This window comes from Carcharhinus amblyrhynchos, unplaced genomic scaffold, assembly GCF_965287045.1.
Source record: "Carcharhinus amblyrhynchos unplaced genomic scaffold, sCarAmb.v2.hapA scaffold_710, whole genome shotgun sequence".
Lineage (NCBI taxonomy): Eukaryota > Metazoa > Chordata > Chondrichthyes > Carcharhiniformes > Carcharhinidae > Carcharhinus > Carcharhinus amblyrhynchos.
Window position 1 is genome coordinate 38,448 of NW_027650450.1, and position 19,840 is coordinate 58,287.

At 48.2% G+C, this 19,840-nt stretch overlaps 1 protein-coding gene across 1 annotated transcript in view; it reads left to right on the top strand.

Moving 5' to 3' along the window:
• LOC145339861 (uncharacterized) overlaps positions 1-19,840 on the top strand; it is a gene marked incomplete at its 3' end in the record, with an annotated part of 45,790 nt that overhangs the window by 3,780 nt on the left and 22,170 nt on the right. Inside the window, exons 2-5 of the mRNA XM_080184395.1 lie at positions 4,872-6,215; positions 10,977-11,148; positions 15,172-15,397; positions 18,981-19,193. Coding sequence (XP_080040521.1) covers positions 4,872-6,215; positions 10,977-11,148; positions 15,172-15,397; positions 18,981-19,193 — 1,955 coding nt within the window. The remainder of the gene's footprint in view (positions 1-4,871; positions 6,216-10,976; positions 11,149-15,171; positions 15,398-18,980; positions 19,194-19,840) is intronic.

The following is a 19,840-nucleotide window of genomic DNA, read 5'->3' on the forward strand; positions in this document are numbered from 1 at the left end:
GTATTGTTTCTTATGCACTGTACAGACAAAGCACACCGTTCATAGAAAAGGGAAGGAGAGCGTGCAGAATGTTGTCTTACAGTCAGAAGGGCTTAGGAGAGCTAGGAGGGGACATGAGAAATCCTTGGCGGGTCGGATAAAGGAAAACCCCAAGGCTTTTTACTCTTAAGTGAGAAATAAAAGAATGACCGGGTGAGGTTAGGGCCGGTCAAGGATAGTAGTGGGAACTTGTACACGGAGTCAGAACAGATAGGTGAGACGATGAATGAATACTTTTCTTCAATGTTTACCAAGGAGAGAAGCCATGTTTTTGAGGATGAGAGTGTGATACAGGCTGATAGGATGGGGGGAACGTAGATGTTCTGAGGGAAGATGTATTAGCAATTTTGAAAAATCTGAAGGCTGGTAAGTCCCCTGGGCCAGATGGGATACATCCTAGGATTCTTAGGGAGGCAAGGGATGAAATTGCAGAGCCTTTAGTTTTGATCTTTGGGTCCTCACTGTCCACAGGGGTTGTGTCAGAGGACTGGAGAGTGGCGAATGTTGTTCCTCTCTTCAGGAAAGAAAATAGGAATGACCCTGGTAATTATAGGGCAGTTAGTCTTACTTCGGTGGTTGGTAAGTTAATCAAAAAGGTCCTGAGGGATAGGATTTATGACCATTTGGAAAGATGCAGCTTAATCCAGGATAGACAGCACGGATTTGTGAAGGGTAAGTCTTTCCTCTCAAATTCGATTGAACTCTTTGAGGAGGTAACTAAGTAGATGAAGGTAGAGCAGTAGATGTCGTATACGTGGATTTTAGTAAGGTGTTTGATAAGGTTTCCCATGATCGGCTCATGAAGAAAGTAAGGAGGTGTGGGATAGAGGGAAATTTGGCCGATTGAATAAGTAACTGGCTGTCTCACAGAAGACAGAGGGTGGTGGTGGATGGAAATTTTCAGACTGGAGGCCAGTTACCAGCGGTGTACCACAGGGATCAGTGTTGGGTCCTCTGCTATTTGTGATTTTCATCAATGACTTGGAAGACGGGGCTGAAGGGTGGGTTAGTAAATTTGCTGATGACACCAAGATTGGTGGAGTAGTGGATGAGGTGGAGGGTTCTTGCAGGCTACAAAGAGACATTGATAGGATACAGAGCTGGGCTGAAAAATGGCAGATGGAGTTTAATCCTGATAAGTGCAGGGTGATTCATTTTGGTAGGACAAACCTGACTGCAGATTTCAGGGTCAATGGCAGGGATCTGAGGAATGTGGAGGAACAGAGAGATCTTGGGGTTCATATCCACAGATCTCTGAAGGTTGCCACTCAAGTGGATAGAGCCATTAAGAAGGTTTATAGTGTGTTAGTGTTTATTAACAGGGGGTTTGAGTTTAAGAACCGTGGGGTTATGCTGCAACTATGCAGGACCTTGGTGAGACCACATTTGGAATATTGTGTTCAGTTCTGGTCACCTCACTATAAGGAGGATGTGGAAGCATTGGAGAGAGCGCAGAGGAGATTTACCAGGATGCTGCCTGGTTTGGAGGGTAGGTCTTATGAGGAAGGGCTGAGGGAGCTGGCGCTTTTCTCTTTAGAGTGGAGGAGGATGAAAGGTGACTTAATAGAGGTTTATAAAATGATGAGGGAGATAAATAGAGTGGACGTGCAGAGACTTTTCTTCGGGTGGATGTAGCTGTTACTAGGGGGCACAACTATAAACTTGGGGTGTGTGGTTATGCTGGCCACTTTGCGACGCAGCGGGAAGTGTAGACAGAGTCAGTGGATGGGAGGTTACTGGATAACTAACATGGTAGAAGGATAGAGGATAGAACATGTCCACGGAGTTATAGAGTTAGAGCTTAATATCAGAGAAGGAAATTTAATGGAATCCCCATTGACTAAAAGAATCAAAAAACATCTTGAAATAAATATATAAAAAAAGTCAGCAATGATTTTAAAAACCTTGCAGGACCAATTTTATGGATTTTTTTTGTTGTGATATCACATCGTAGATATAGTGCAGTGGATATAATTTCTTTCAATTGTCAATAGACCTTTGATAAGGTGACCCAAAATAGACTCATGAGTAATGTTAGAGAATGTGGAGCTAGGAGCAAGTGGCAGAATGGGTTTCTGGCTGGCTTCAAGACAGAAACCAGACAGTGGGAACGCTACTCACAAGTAGGGATATTCATCAAAGATCAGTGTTCCCAATTTACATTAAGAACATAAAAACTAGGAGCAGGAGTAGTCTACCTGGCTCCCCGAGACTGCTCCACCATTCAATAAGATCATGGCTGATCTTTTCATGGACTCAGGTCCACTATTCTGCCCGCTCACCATAACCTTTAATTCATTTACTGTTCAAAAATTTATCTCTCCTTGCCTTGAAAACGTTCAACTGCTTCACTGGGCAGGGAATTCCACAGATTCACAACCCTTTGGGTGAAGAAGTTCCTCCTCAACTCAGTCCTAAATCTGCTTCCCCTTATTTTGAGTTATGCCCGCCCCCCCAGTTCTAGTTTCACCTGCCAGTGGAAACAACTTCAATCTGTTAACAATCGGACTTTGGAATCAAAAGCACAATTTCTAAACTGGCGAATGATGTGAAATTGGAGGATGGTGTGGGATAGTCAGCACTGAGGTGGACTGCAACCAAATTCAGAAAGATATCAGTAAAAATGGCAGAATGGGCAAATGAATTTGGGAGGAATAAGTTGAGAAGTAGGCAAGTTGCAACGATTCACCAAAGATCCTTGGGCAGTACCTTCCAAACCCACAACCACCTCTATCTGGAAGGTCAAGGGCAGCAGGTACATGGGAATACCTGCAGCTTCCCCTCCAAGCCACTCACCATCCTGACTTGGGAATATATCGCCATTCCTTCGGAGTTGCTGGGTCAAAATCCTGGAATTCCCTCCCTAACAGCATTGTGAGTCAATCCACAGAACATGGACTGCAACGATTCCAGAAGGCAGCTTACCCCCACCTTCTCGAGGGCAACTAGGGATGGGCAATAAATGCTGGCCAGACAGTGATACCCATGTCCCACAAACGAATAATTAGACTGCAGTTAAGGCTCTGGGGGTGGATCCAGGGATCTGGGGGGCAGTTTACAAAAGGTTATAGATAAGGAAAGCTGGGAGGAGATTCAAGTTGAATATAGACACCAGTATGGATTATCTGGGCTGAATGGCCTGTTGCTGTTGTGAGACTTCTTGCTGTACTGATTGAGAAAGCTGATTAATAGCCACGACCCAGAGTGTATAGCAGGGCGGGGGAGACGAGGGGAGGGGGAGACCCTCTGACTGAGAAAGTGCTGCTCAGTGGAGCACAAGATTGCTTTGAAAAGCTCTTTGCAGAGCTGGCTGGAGAGCCGTATCCAGGAACCGTCCAGGGTCCATTAGAATCTTAGTTAGAATCATAGAATCCCTACAGTACAGAAGAAGGCCATTCAGCCCATTGAATCTATACTGACCTCAATCCCACCCAGGCCCTATTTCTCCAATTTGCCCTGCTAGTGCCCCTGACACTAGGGCCAATCTAGCATGGCCAATCAACCTAACCTGCACGATCTTATTGAATGGCGGGGCAGGCTCGAGGGACCAGATGGCCGACTCCTGCTCCTAGTTCTTATGACTGCCATGGTATCAGAGCATGGGGAAGGTTAGGTCCAACATCTTTGGACTGTGGGAGGAAACCGGAGCAGCCGGAGGAAACCCACACAGACACAAGGAGAACGTGCAAACTCTACACAGACAGTGACCTAAGACCGGAATTGAACCCGGGTCCGTGGTGCTGTGAGGCAGCAGTGTTCACCACTGTGCCATCCCAACCTAAGTTGGACCTGAACCTTCCCCATGTTCTGATACCACGGCAGTTTTAAAACATAAGAGCTAGGAACAGGAGTAGGCCATCTGGTCCCTCGAGCCTGCTCCGCCATTCAATAAGATCATGGCTGATCTTCTCATGGACTCAGCTCCACTTACCCACCCACTCACCATAACCCTTAATTTCTTTACTGTTCAAAAATTTATCTATCCTTGCCTTAAAAACATCCAATGAGGGAGCCTCAACTGCTTCACTGGGCAGGGAATTCCACAGATTCACAACTCTTTGGGTGAAGAAGTTCCTCCTCAACTCAGTCCCAAATCTGCTTCCCCTTATTTTGAGGCCGTGCCCCCTAGTTCTAGTTGGGGGGGGCCTGTGCCAGGCAGTGGGAGGAGGAGTTGGCACGCTGGCAGAGGCTCAGTGCTGAAGGGGAAGGATGATGCTGTGGCAGAGTGTCAGCACCCGGGGGAGGGGGACACAAAGGTGGTGGGGTGTCAATGCCAGGGGTGCCATGCAGATGTCTTTCCAATGAAGTGTCAGATTTCCTTCAGTGTACACATTGAATTTTATGCAATCCGATGGCTTTGTGACTTTACTGGAACCAGCTTTTTATTTGCGGAATGTTCTTTGAACTGATTTGCGTGGAGTAGCTGTGCAGAGTCTGGCTCTGTACGTGAGCATGGCCCCAAACGAGTGTAGCTGTCTCTAATCTGTCCGTGAAGTTGTTCTTACTGTTGCCCGGCTGCTCACAATGAAAGAGAGAAATTCGGAGATGTCTCTGAGATTGGAATACGACAGAGTGAAGGTGATTGGCAGTAAGAAGCAGATAGGATTGTTTTATTGTGGTGATGTGGAGTATCAGCCTGAAGGGAACTGGATAAAAATGTAAAGAGGAAACGTTTCAAAGGCCGAGGGGAAGAGAGGGAGAGTGGGGTTAGTACCAAAGCTCTTTGAAAGAGCTAGCACTGACACAATGGGCCGAATGATGTATGGGTCCGACGGGCCTGTAACTGCAAATCTGGTGGAAGTGTTTTAATTGATTTATTTCTCCCTCTGCAGTTTGTTTTGCGGGAGACAAGGTGGTGAAGCGAGGACATGCTGTGAATTTGGGCGCTGATGCTTATCCTGTGCTGACTTGGTCACAGAATCCCATGGAGCAGGAGATTCCCCCTCACTGCGGTGCAGCAGGCCAGGGACACAAGGGAGAGCCTGGCCAGTGGCATGAGGGGGTGCCTGGCAGGGGGCAGGTGAGGGGCCCCTGCGAGGGAGAGCCCAGTCACTTTGGCTCAGGCTCTGCGCCGAATTGGCCGAGTGCGGTGAGCCCTCCCCCGCTGATGCCATCGGCCAATCGCCTCTGCCTGCGGTGGAAGAAGAGAATCAGGGAATCGGGATGCGGGATGGATGGTGGTTCCCAGCCAGCCTTCCCTGTGTCTCCCAGCCCGGAGGGTGAGGGTCCAGGCTCCTCCGTTGACTGTGTGATCGTCATTAGCGATAGTGAGGACCAGCCACCACTGAAAATGGTCAAAGAGGAAAGAGAGAGCGATGACGAAGCTGGAGGTTACCCACGTGGCCAGGGGGCAAGGGGTTCAGCTACCCGTGTGCCCGGCTCCCTGCTGCCTTCCGCTCCCAGTGGAGGCAGCATTTACTCTGAGTATGTGACAGGTGTCAGCTATCCCCCAGGAGCTTCATGTCACCAAGGGACATTGAAGCCCAGCCTGCCAGGACTCTGCCCTGCGTCTGAACACTACCCTGCGCCCGCCCCAAGGGATTCCCCATCCATTCCCAATGTCGTGAGGAGCATGCCAGAACGTGACACTGCCCTTTCACTGAGTGAGGAGCACAGGACTGGATTTCCCAATGTCCGGAATGCCGGATCACCCCCCATCGAGATCCTGCACCCCTTGAGACAGAGACCAAATCCTAGATCCTGGGCTAAATCCGAAAGTGTCCAGAATGACCTCTTACAGTCCTGTGATCCGCCAGCACTTCCCGGACTCTCGAACACCAAGTTACCCGATCAACTGGCCCTTCCATACAACTTTGATGACTATATATCCCCACCTCCGGAACGGGACTACCTTCCGGATTCTTCGGATAACTCTAATCAGGACGGTTCCCTGAACGATTTTACCAGCTTCCGGAAGCAATTGGCCGATTCTCCGGGCTCTAACTCCGTGTTTAATGGCGGCCAACCTCCTGTGGGTCATGGAGCTGGGAGACATTGTGTCGGATTGTCACTATCTCAGAGAGATGCTGATCCTAGTCGTGGGAGGGACCTGAACCCACGTGAAGGGAAGTTTCCTGTTCGCTCGACTCCTGAGGGCCATTCAGACGGAGCTGATCCGGATTTGGAAATTCAGGAACGCCAGGATGAAGAGGGTGCTGGGGTCCGTTCTCCATCAGGTAAGGCAACCTTAGGCAACCTGCTTCTCGAAGACCTGTCTGCCCCCCTCCTGCACCTGCTGCCCCCACCCCCCCAGTCAGTTTCCCTTGTGCTCGTTTGCTCAATCTCTCTCCAAAACTTACCCGATTCGTCTGTAGGGAAGGAAATCTGCCATCCTTACCGGGTCTGGCCTACATGGGACTTAAGACCCATGAATGCCCTCTGAAATGGCCAAACAAGACAGTCAGTTGTCTAGAGGGTAAGCAGGGATGGGCAGTAAATGCCAACACTCATTGTTGATGTCTACATCTTGTGATCTGAAGCAAAATTCAGTATTGTGGCACCAAAGGCCAGTATAATCCACCTGGAGGACACACAATCAAAGGTCCAAAATTTCACACGCCCTCCATTTACTGCCAGCACTCACTTAACTTTCTCTAACAAACATTCTCTTTAAATTTGTCAAACTCAACTCGCCATTTATTCGTTATTCTGGCCATGCTCGCCCCAAGCCTGGAAATCCCACCCAAGGTCAGCAACCTTTGCATGGTCTGTCCCCCCCACTCCTCAGGACCATTCCCATGGTGGGTGGGACAGAAACTTACACCCACTGTTTCTAAGGGCTGAACAATTTGACTTCATGTGATAAGAGTTCATTTCTGTTCCACTGCTGCTTAGACCAGTGGGTTCCCAAGAGTTTATCGTTCTGTTCTCATGGGCAGAGCTGTCGTCTCTGATACTCTCCAGCCTGGGCATCATCCTAACGTCGCTTACAAAAACCCACAACTCAATGTTCCCCCACCTACTCCCCAATAAAGGGGATAGATTCTAAATCTATTAACCTTTTAATCATTTTAAAAACCGCAATTATATTATCTCTTAGCCCTCCATACTCAGGAATACAAGTCAAGACTCTGCATACTTAGCCCTGGTGAATTGTTGCTGCATCCACACTCTCCTGAGATGCTGTGCCTGGAACTGAACACACTTACTCCAAATAGAGTGTTTGTGTGTCTGTGTGTAACCAAGGGACCCATATCTCCCTTTGCTAAAATAAAGACTGACGTTTGATCTTTTGCTGGTTTTCAATGGGGATGGAATCCCAGGTCTTGACTTCTTCACTCTTTCTACTTCCTTAATATTTGGGAAGTGCTCTGATCGTTCTCCCCTCCAAAACCTCACACGTGTTCATGGTAAACCACCCGTCTGTCCCAGCCTCCCTGCACATTAGAATCATAGAATCCTACAGTGCAAAAGGAGGCCCTTCGGCCCGATGACTCTGCCCTGACTGCAGTCTTACCCAGGCCCTATCCCCATAACCCTTTGCATTTACCCTGCTAGTCCCCCTGACACTCAGGAGCAATTTAGCATGGTCAATCCACCCAACCTACATATCTTTGGACTGTGAGAGGAAATCCACGCAGACATGGGGAGAATGTGCAAACTCCACACAGTGACCCAACCCTGGAATTGAACCCGGATCCCTGGCGCTGTGAGGCAGCAGTGCTAACCACTGTGCCAACCGTGTCTCCCTACAGTTTTGTCCAACCACTCGCTCTGTCTCTGTTGTTTGAGGGATCCAAACCAACTGGTGAAGCTGAAACTGGGGCTGGGAGTTTTTCTTATTTAATTAATAAGTATTTATAGATGAAAGAAACGTGAGGCATGTTTATTGGGTTCACCATGCCACATGTTTTCTGTTAACATGGTGGCAACCACTCAGCACCAAAGCTAAACTGGAATATCGGGGAAGTGGGGGATTTTCACAGTAACTTCATCGCAGTGTTAATGCAAGTCTACTTGTGACGATAATAAATACTTTTAAGTGTTGGGTCTAGTGTGATGGCGAGGTCCTCTTCATTCTGCTTTCAGCTTGGGTTTTAGTGCAAGCTTTAAGCTGTGTTCATACACACTGCGGTAGTGAGCAGCAAAACCACTTCTCCTGCAGCTGTTGGTTCACCGAGCAACAGGTTACAGCAATAACCCCAGCACGTTTCAGCTTACATCCTACTGCCACCACATTGTATCATTAACATATCCCCTTGGATAACAGCCATCCTGGAGAATGGCTATTGAATCTGGAATGAATCTGGGTGGGCTTCACTCTCCCTCTGGATAGCGGTATTCTCGAGGGCAATAAACTCTGAAGATCAGTTCCCTGCTGGCCATTCAAATGTGTAAGATGACTTTGTTAACTGAATGGACTAATTTAGTCAAAATAAGATTAAAAAAACAAGGCCAGGAACCATAGAACCCTACAGTGCGGAAAGAGGCCTTCCGGCCCATCAAGTCTGCACCGAACACAATCCCACCCGGGCCCTACCCCCATATCCCTACATATTATACCCACTAATCCCTCTACCCTACACATTCCTGGACACTAAGGGGCAGTTTCTTAGCATGGCCAATCAACCTAACCCGCACATCTTTGGACTGTGGGAGGAAACCCACGCAGACACGAGGAGAATGTGCAAACTCCACACAGACAGTGACCCGAGCTGGGAATCAAACCCAGGACCCTGGAGCTGTGAAGCAGCAGTGCTAACCCACTGTGCTACCGTGCCGCCCAACCCACTCAGACCTTAGAACTTAGAATGTTACATCTAAGGAGATGTACCATTCCAGCTAAAACACACAGCTGTGACAATTTGAACAGCACCATCTTTGCTCCTGGCTGCTGTCTACTCTGTCACTCAGAACGGTGTCATGGAGTAAGACACCACACCTGCACCAACTCGCTTTGGCAGCAAATACAGCCTGACCACAAACAAAACTTTAACTTCAATTCAAATGTAGTTTTGGGGCTGATAGCTGGCTGGGCCAGCATTTATTTTCCATCCCTAATCGCCCCTGAACTGGGTCTCTGGAATACTAGCTCAGAACAATACCACTACAATGCACTCCAGCTCCTGATGTGCCCACTAGTTGCAGAAGGCCACATTGTGCCCACAGACACTGTATGCCCCCTCTCCAGGAACACCTGGGCACGGATGTGGCTACGGGTCGAACGACAACCTCTGCTGCCAGAACCTGTTATTTCCCCAGTTACTCAAATAGGGAGGCGATGGTGTCATGGTATTGTCACTGGGCTAGTACTCCAGAGACCCAGGTGTAATGTTCTGGGGACCTGGGTTCAAATCCCGCTACGCCAGATGGTGAAATTTGAATTCAATAGAATCTGTCAATTATTGGAAAAACCCATCTGGTTGACTAATGTCCTTTAGGGAAGGAAATCTGCTGTCCTTACCCAGTCTGGTCTACATGTGACTCCAGAGCCACAGCAATGAGGTTGACTCTCAACTGCCCTCCAAGGGCAATGTAGGTTAGGCATTAAGTGCTGGCCCAGCCAGTGACCAAAACAAACAATTTCTTTCATCTTGTGTATCCTAATCCTAACAATACAATCGACCTTCCTGCTCCTGTCTGTGTACAAATTGCTCTGCCTCCTAATGGATTATTACTGACAAACTCTGACACACAACTCTCTCATTGCAGTGTTAATGTGCAGTAATTAGTCTCACTGCACCAGGTTAAAGTCCAACAAGTTTATTTGGTAGCACGAGCTTTCAGAGCTTTGCCCCTTCACCACCTGATGAAGGAGCATTGTTCTGAAAGCTCGTGATACCAAATAAACCTGTTGGACTTTAACCTGGTGTTGAGTACTTACTGTGCCCACCCCAGTCCAATGCCACGTGGGCAGCACTGTAGCACAGTGGTTAGCACTGCTGCTTCACAGGAACTCTCAGGGGGACCTCTGGTGCGGGTTCCGGGTTTAATTCCTGGCTCCGGTCACTGTCTGTGTGGAGTTTGCACATTCTCCTCGTGTCTGTGTGGGTTTCCTCCAGGTACTCTGGTTTCCTCCCGCAGTCCAAAGATGTGTGGGTTAGGTTGATTGGCCATGCTAAGAAACTGCCCCTTAGTGTCCAGAGGTGCGTAGGTTAGAGGGATTAGTGGGGATAATATATAAGGATATGGGGATAGGGCCTGGGTGGGATTGTGTAAGTTAACGTTTTTGTCTTTTTATTCCGCAGGTGGAGGTCCACCTCGTTGTCAGACGAGGGGCATGCACACGGTGGGTCGTGCGTGGGCTGCTCTTGGAGGTTCCGGGAGTGGCCTAGTACTTCATGTCGGTGTGTGTGCTTGATCCTGGACCGGTAGACGGGCACCACAACAGCTCGGTGACTAGCACTGCTAGCTGTGCAGATACATGGATTTGGGCCTGTGTCTGTGGGAGTTTGCGCATTCTCCCTGTGGTTGTGTGGGTTTCCTCCGGGCGCTCCGGTTTCCTCCCACACCCCAAAGATGTGCTCTTAGGCTGATTGGCTTTACCAAATTGACACTATTCTCCCCTGAATCTGGCTAAGTTAGGGGCTCCATTCGTAGGCACGCAGGGTAGAATAGGTGTAGGGTGATGCGGTGGCGCAGGCTCGTTGGGCCGAAGGGCCTGTTTCCCGTGCTGGGTTGTTCTTTGTTCTTTGTTTTTGTTCTTTGTGTTCGGTGCAGACTCGATGGGCTGAAGGGTCTCTTTCTGCACTATAGGGTTCTATGATTCTATCAGTGTTAATGTAAACCTACTTGTGACACTAATCAATAAACTAAAAGAGTATAAACTCTCTGCTTCTACAAAAGCAAAATACTGGAAATCTGAAATGGAAAATTTTTGTAACAATGAAAAATGCTGGAAAAACTCAGCAGGCTCTGGCAGCATCTGTGGAGAGAGAAACGGAGTTAACGTGGCAGTTCGGGATGACACAGAATCATCTATGTTCTTCTTTTGCCAGTTTTTGCCGCTACCTCTCATTGTCCCGCACCCAGAGGCCCGCCCGAGTGTTCCTGGGCAACATCAGACCAGGATATCACCGGCCAGCTGAGAGAGTGTGAGCGGTTGCTTCAATATACATCACAGACACTGCAGGCAGAGGGAATTGAGGAGGCACATGTGAAGGAGTGGCAGTGAGTATCAGTTAATCGTGGGTGGCGGAATGGCACAGTGGTTAGCACTGCTGCCTCACAGCACCAGGGAACCAGGTTCGATTCCCGGCTTGGGTCACTCTGTGTGGAGTTTGCACGTTCTCCCTGTATCTGTGTGGGTTTTCTCCGGGTGCTCCGGTTTCCTCCCACAGTCTGAAGGACGTGCTGGTTAGGTGCATTGGCTGTGCTAAATTCTCCCTTGGTACCCAGACACCGGAGTATGGCGACTAGTAACTTCATTGCAGCGTTAATGTAAGCCTACTTGTGACAATAAATAAATAAACTTTAATCATTTAATGTGTTAATTACATTTCTGTAAAATTTTCCCTATCTCACAAAGGCTATGAGGAGAAAGCAGGATTAGGCTATTGAGTTGGATGATCAGTCATGATCGTAACGAATGGCAGAGCAGACTCAGAGGGCCGAATGGCCTCTTCCTGCTTGTTTCTTCTATATTTCTATGTTTCTAACACAGTTCAGGGTTGATGAGCTATTTTTTAAAAGTGTCCCCAATGTTGTAATATGTGGAAATGTGGCACAGCGAGATCCCACGGACAGAACTGAGACTCACCAAGGCTCCTTCGACAACATCTTATAAACTCATAACTGTTACCATCGAGAAGGACAAGAGCAGCAGATGCCTGGGAGCATCCCCGCCTGGAGGTCCCCCTTCAAATCACCCACTATCCTGACTTGGAAATACATCACCGTTCCTTCACTGTCGCTGGGCCAAAATCCTGGAATTCCCTCCCTAACAGCACTGTGGGTGTACCTACACCTCAGGGACTGCAGCAGCTCAAGAATGATAGGATTATTGATTTGATAAATATTTCCAAGAGGGAACTCTACTTTTGAACATCGTTCACCCCCACCCGACAGTATAATGGACCTCGATTTAACGACCCATGAGAAACAGCACCTTCAACATCTTTAAAGTTTTTAATTTCATTCTTAAAGTGTGAGTTTTGCTGGCTAGGATAGTTGCTCCTTGAGAAGGTGCTGCTGAGCTGCCTTCTTGAGCCGCTGCAGTCCCTGAGGTGTAGGTACACCCACAGTGCTGTTAGGGAGGGAGTTCCAGGATTTTGGCCCAGCGACAGTGAAGGAACGGTGATGTATTTCCAAGTCAGGATAGTGGGTGATTTGAAGGGGGACCTCCAGGTGGGAGTGCTCCCAGGCATCTGCTGCTCTTGTCCTTCTCGATGGTAACAGTTATGAGTTTATAAGATGTTGTTGAAGGAACCTTGGTGAGTTGCTGCAGTGCATCTTGTAGATGGTACACACGGCTGTCACTGAGCATCGATGGTGCAGGGAATGAATGTTTGTGGATGGGGTGCCAATCAAGTGGGACTGCTTTGTCCGGGCTGGGGTCGAGCTTCTCGAGTGTTGTTGGGAGCTGCACCCATCCAGGGGAGTGAAGAGTATTCCATCACACTGCTGGCTTGTGCCTTGCAGGTGGTGGACAGGCTTTGAGGAGTCAGGAGGTGAGTTACTCACCACAAGGTTCCTAGCCTCTGACCTGCTCTTGTAGGTACAGTTATTTATGTGGCTGATCCAGTTCAGTTTCTGGTCGGTGTTGGCAGTGGGGAATACAGCGAATGGTAATGTCATTGAATGACAAGGGGTGATGGTTAGATGAACCCGTGGTTTAGCTCAGTTGGTTGGACAGCTGGTTTCTGATGAGAGCGATGCCAACAGCGTGGATTCAATTCTCGTACCAGCTGAGATTATTCATAAAGGCTCGACCTTGCCCCTCACCTGAGGTGTGGTGACCCTCAGGTTAATTCACCACCAGTCACAGCCTGTGGTCATTGGGGACAATGGCGGCTTTACCCATCTTACGTTACAGTTTATCACACACCTTTTGAAAGGCCATACACAGCATCAACTCTCCCCATTATTTCAAACAAATTAAGCTAGTCAGACATGATTTCCCCTTAACTACTTTGTTTTGGATCATTGATTTCCAAGTGACAGTTTTGTCCTGGATTATGATCTCTCTAAGATTCCCCGTCACCGACATTCAACTGACAATTACCAGTTGGTCTGCAGTTATGTTCTACCTTTCTTACATCTTTAGAACATAGAACAGTACAGCACAGTACAGGCCCTTCGGCCCTCGATGTTGTGCCGAGCTATGTCCAATCCCAAGATTAAGCTATCCCACTCCCTATCATTCTAGTGTGCTCCGTGTGCCTATCCAATAATCGCTTGAAAGTTCCTAAAGTGTCCAACTCCACTATCACAGCAGGCAGTGTATTCCACACCCCAACCACTCTCTGAGTGAAGAGGTGTTTGTATCACTGGCTCGGGATGTTTGTATCACTGGCTCGAGATGTTTGTATCACTGGCTCGAGATGTTTGTATCACTGGCTCGGGATGTTTGTATCACTGGCTCGGGATGTTTGTATCACTGGCTCGGGATGTTTGTATCACTGGCTCGGGATGTTTGTATCACTGGCTCAGCCAGTATTTATTGCCCATCCCTAGTTGCCTTTGGGAAGGTGGTGGTGAGCTGCCACCTTAAATCACTGCAGCAGATGTGGTGTAGGTACTTCCACATTGGAAGGAATTCCAGGATTTTGAGCCAGTGACAGTGAAGGAGCGGCGATATATTTCCAAGTCAGGATCATTTGTTACTTGCATGGGAACCTCCATGTGGTGATATCCCACTCAGCTGCTGCCCTTCTCCTTCTAGATAGCAGAGGTTCTGGCTTTGGAAGGTGCTGTCCATGAGCCTGGGTGAGTTGAACAGGAGTATAATAATCTATTTAGCATGGCAGTAGTGCCACGCACCGTGATGGACGGTATCCCGTGCTATCATGGACAGATACATCTGCAGCAGGCAGGTCGGGGGGGATGAGGTCAAGTATGTTATTCCCTCTTGTTGGTTCCCTCATCACCTGCCACAGTTCCTGTCTGGCAGCAACCTTCTTGAGGATCCAGCCAGCTTGGTCTTCCGAACCATTCTTATTGGTGGATATTAAAACCCTCCTCCAAGGGTAATTCTGTGCTCTCACCATCCTCAGTACTTCCTCAACATGGAGGACTACAGATTCATCTGATGGGGGTGGGGGATGGTACGTGATAAAACCAGCAGGAGGTTTCCTTGTTTGACCTGAAGTCATGAGACTTCGTGGGGTCCAGAGCTGATGTTAAGGGCTCCCAAACTAACTTGCTGCTGACTGTATCCCACTGTGCCACCACCTCTGCTGAGTCTGCCCTGTCGGTGGGACAGAACATACCCAGGGATGGTGATGTTGGTGTCTGGGACGTTATCTGTAAGGTATGATTCTGTGAGAATGATCATGTTGCTTGGCTGGTCTGTGTGACAGCTGTCCCAATTTTGGCACTAGGCCCCAGATGTTAGAAGGACTCTTGTGGTGTCCACAGAACTGGGTTTGCCGTTGTTGTTTTTGGTGCCTAGGTTGATACCGGCGATTGCATTAGATTTCATTCCTTCGAGACTTCTTAATGTCACTATTTCCACCACACTCCCTCTAAACTGAGCGAGAATGCTGACCTCGATGCTAAATTCAAGTCTCTGGATGGGATGTGACCAGCGCGAAGTGTTACCCACGCCCTTAACACAACCTGCCAAACTTGGCAGAGCTGCAGATCACTGGGTGAGGATCAGTGCCATGGCAGAGCTGTCCTGCTGCAGGGTGGGTGCTGAGGGGGGGGAGTGGGGTCGCAGGGTCAGCGACGGGGGTTTTGGGGAGTGCTGCCCTGCTGCAGGTGGGTGCTGGTTGGGGTGGGGGGGGGGGGGGGGGCGGGGGGTGCTGCCCTGCTGCAGGGTGGGTGCTAGGGTGTGGGGGGAGGAGGACCGCCCTGCCTCCTGCATTCCAAAGGTGAGTATCCTTGAGCAAATAGACCTTCACTGGCTATCGGAGTGTTTTGCTGTATCCCAGGGTGATAAGAAGCACAGGATAACAGAGCCTTCCTTTATGATCTGCTTGACAGTCTCTGATCCACTCTGTCTCCAACTCCTTGTTTCTCTGACTCCAGGAAGCAGATTGAGGAGCTGCAGAAGCAGACCGTCCCCCCTCTGACCCACATCGCAGTGATCGGAGACACGGGCTCGGGGAAGAGCAGCCTGCTGAACGCTCTGTTGGACGAGGAGGCTGTCCTGCCCACCTCCGCCATGAGGGCCTGCACTGCCGTGGCAGTGGAAGTTTCGCACAATAGTCACAGTGACCATTACTGTGCAGAGGTGGAGTTCTTCTCTGAAGAGGTGAGTTAAACTGAGTTCCCACCACCCCGCTGTAGGAAAGGCTGTTTTCACTACTCGTTCACCCTATCTATGCTCTTCATAATTTTATATACCTCTATTAGATAGCAACCATCACCCGAAATACACGGCGACACAGCGATAGTGCCAGGATGGGATTATTGTCAGTGCAGACTCGATGGGCCAAATGGCCTTCTGCACTGTAGGGATTCTGTGGTAACCAGGGGGACACAGATGGAAGAGAATATGTCCCATAGCGCCAATGCAAAGCAAACTGTGGGCCAAGATTTCCCTTCAAACTTTCACTGTAACAAACCAACTAAAACCAGCATAATGCAAACAGGCGAAGGGATCACAACTGTTTACAATTTACATAGATGATTTGGAGTGGGGACCAAGTATAGTGGGTCAAAGTTCACATATGACACTAAGATGAATGGCAGAGCAAAGTGTGTAGAGGACGCTGAAAGTCTGCAAAGGGATATAGATAGTCTAAGTGAGCGGGTGAGGGTCTGGTAGATGAGGTACAATGTTGGTAAATGTGAGGTCATTCATTTTGGCAGGAATAACAGCAAAATGGACTATTATTTAAATGGTAAAAAATTGCAGCATGCTGCTGTGCAGAGGGACCTGGGTGTCCTTGTGCAGGAATCTCAAGGAGTTGGTTTGCAGGTACAGCAGGTAATGAAGAAGGCAAATGGAATTTTGTCCTTCATTGCTAGAGGGATGGAGTTTGAAAACAGTGAGGTTACGTTGCAGCTGTATAAGGTGCTGGTGAGGCCACACCTGGAGTACTGTGTAGAGTTTTGGTCTCCTTACTTGAGAAAGGATATACTGGCACTGGAGGGGGTGCAGAGGAGATTCACTAGGTTGATTCCAGAGTTGAGAGGGTTGGCTTATGAGGAGAGGCTGAGTAGACTGGGGCTATACTCATTGGAATTCAGAAGAATGAGGGGAGATCTTACAGAAACATATAAGATTATGAAGGGAATAGATAAAATAGAAGCAGGGAAGCTGTTTCCCCTGGCAGGAGAAACTAGAACTAGGGGCATAGCCTCAAAGTAAGGGGAAGCAGATTTGGGACTGAGTTGAGGAACTTGTTCACACAAAGAGTTGTGAATCTATGGAATTCCCTGCCCAGTGAAGCAGTTGAGGCTACCTCATTGAATGTTTTTAAAGTAAAGATAAATTTTTGAACAGTAAAGGAATTAAGGGTTATGGTGAGTGGGTGGGTAAGTGGAGCTGAGTCCACAAAAAGATCAGCCATGATCTTATTGAATGGCGGAGCAGGATCGGTGGGGGGGGGGTGGTGGGCAGATGGCCTACTCCTGCTCCTACTGCTGGTTCTTAATAAAAAGTTGTTGCACTCTAAATAGTGTTAAGACCCAGGTCAGAAACTCCAAAGTGTTTTGTGAAGTTAGCTGAGACACTAAGTTTTACATTTACTTTTGGCATTGGTGAACATAAAGTGTTTCACTCCAGATATGATTCAAGTAACCCACTAGGAAGCTTTTATCAAAACAAACTTTATTTAGGAACATAGTTAGAATATAACAAAACGAATTAGCATAACTTTTACCAATTAAAATACTTAAACATGACGCAGTGTACAAAGAACAATACAGCACAGGAAACAGGCCCTTCGGCCCTCCAAGCCTGCGCTGCTCATGCTTCCAACTAGACCATTCGTTTGTATTCCTCCATTCCCAGACTGCTCATGTGACTATCCAGATAAGTCTTAAACGATCCCAGTGTGTCTGCCAACACCACCCTGCTTGGCAGTACGTTCCAGGCCCCCAGCACTCTCTGTGTAAAATACGTCCCTCTGATATCTGAGTTAAACCTCGCCCCCCCTCACCTTGAACCTGTGACCCCTTGTGTTCGTCACCTCTGACCTGGGAGAAAGCTTCCCGCTGTTCACCCTATCTATGCCCTTCATAATTTTATACACCTCTATTAGGTCGCCCCTCATCCTCTGGGGAGAACAACCCCAGTTTACCCAATCTCTCCTCATAGCTAAGACCCTCCATACCAGGCAACATCCTGGTAAACCTTCTCTGTACTCTCTCCAAAGCCTCCATGTCCTTCTGGTAGTGCGGTGACCAGAACTGGACGCAGTCCTCCAAATGCGGCCTAACCAGTGTTCTATACAGCTGTAACATCAGACTCCAGCTTTTATACTCTATACCCCGTCCTATAAAGGCAAGCATACCATATGCCTTCTTCACCACCTTCTCCACCTGTGCTGCCACCTTTAAGGATCAGTGGACTTGCACACCCAGGTCCCTCTGTGTGTTTATACTTTTGATGGTTCTGCCATTTATTGTATAGCTCCCCTCTACATTAGTTCTTCCAAAATGCATCACTTCACATTTATCTGGATTAAATTCCATCTGCCATTTCTCCGCCCAATTTTCCATCTATATCCTGCTGTATTCTCCGACAACGTTCATAGCTATCCGCAAGTCCAGCCATCTTTGTGTCATCCGCAAACTTACTGATCACACCAGTTACACCTTCTTCCAAATCATTTATATATATCACAAATAGCAGAGGTCCCAGTACAGAGCCCTGGGGAACACCACTAGTCACAGACCTCCAGCCAGAAAAAGACCCTTCCACTGCTACCCTCTGTCTTCTACGGCCAAGCCAATTTTCCACCCATCTAGCTAGCTCTCCTTTTATCCTGTGAGATTTAACCTTTTGCACCAACCTGCCATGAGGGACTTTGTCAAACGCTTTACTAAAATCCATATAGACGACATCCACGGCCCTTCCCTCTTCAATTCTTTTTGTCGCCTCCTCAAAAAACTCAACCAAATTTGTGAGGCATGACCTCCCTCTTACAAAACCATGCTGCCTATCACTAATGAGATTATTCTGTTCTAAATGCGCATACATCCTATCTCTAAGAATCCTCTCCAACAATTTCCCTACCACTGACGTCAAGCTCACCTGCCTATAATTACCTGTAATTCCTTACAGCTAGCTATCTCTGTTGTTCCAAGTTAAAACACCATCCCACAGACTTGCACTCTTCTCCAGACTTAAAAGCAGGTCTGCTTATGTGATGCTGGATTCTCAGCTTTGTAACATCATGGACAGATAGCCAGCAATTTTCAGACAGGATGTATCCTCAAAACAGCCAAATTTCAGAGAGGCAGTCTTAATCTCTGGTGACTTCCAGTGTTAAGACCCCAGAAGGGGAAGAACACTGTTGTTTTTCTCAGCTTCAAACAGCTTCTGAAAACAAGACTAAAACTGTAATGTTCCGTGAAAAAGAGCTGCCCTCAGTCACATGACATGACCTGTCAGTCACCTCCAATCCATATCTACTCAGCAATCCCTGGAGAGCATTGAAACCACAGAACAATGCATTAGTTCAGATAAAAATCAACATGCTGTCAATTATCCTGCTTCAGTAACAATAAGGGACACCAGTTGCAGACGACACGGTGCTGACAAAATCCGAGCGATTGCTAAAACGTTCTGAAGAGAAGCATGAAAAGACTTGGTGAATGGCTCTCGAGAATTGCTCATCCTTTTATCTGATTACTTACGTCCCTTTGTATTTTTTGGGTTTCAGGAGTGGCACAAAGAGCTATTCACGTTGCTGAAGGACATGACGGACAAATCTGGGCAGCTGAGGAAGCGGCGACCAGACCCGAACACCGAGGCCAGTGTGGCGTACGGCCGTGTGAAGGCCGTGTATGGAAAAATCCTCCCGTACGACCAGCTGAAGGAGATTCGGGAAGTCACCTCGCGCCTGGGGACGACAGAGACCATCAGCAAGACACGGGTTAGTGAAAACTGCTTTGTTGCTGTTAACCTGTCTTGTGCACTGGCTGGATACAGAGGGATGGAATTGCTTCCTGCGCCTCTGACTATTTAGGTTTTAACTTATAAAGATTCATGGGATAATTCTCAAATTAAATATTGGTCCTGAATGGACTTGGGATGGTATCAGATTTTTGGCTTCTGTTTGTTTTCATTTTTAAAGTTCCCACTCCAAAGTCCAACCTCTTAGAATCATAGAATCCTAGAGTGCAGAAGGAGGCCATTCAGCCCATCGAGTCTGCACCGGGCACAATCGCACCCTATAACCCCATGCATTTACCCTAGCTCGTCCCCCTGACACTAAGGTTCAACTTAGCATGGCCAATCCATCTAACCCGCACATCTTTCAGACTGCAGAAGGAAACTGGAGCACTGGAGGAAACCCATGCAGACGTGGGGAGAATGTGCAAACTCCGCACAGACTGTGAGCCAAGCCGGAAATTGAACCTGGGTCCCTGGCACTGTCAGGCAGCAGTGCTGTGCCACCGTGCTGCTCCTAAAACCATTATCATTGTGTATTTCAGCTCCCCCCTAGTTGTGTTGCTGTAATCTAATCGGGGACCGTGGTATTATCCTTTCAGTCCGAGTGTCTCGGAATGATTGACTTGC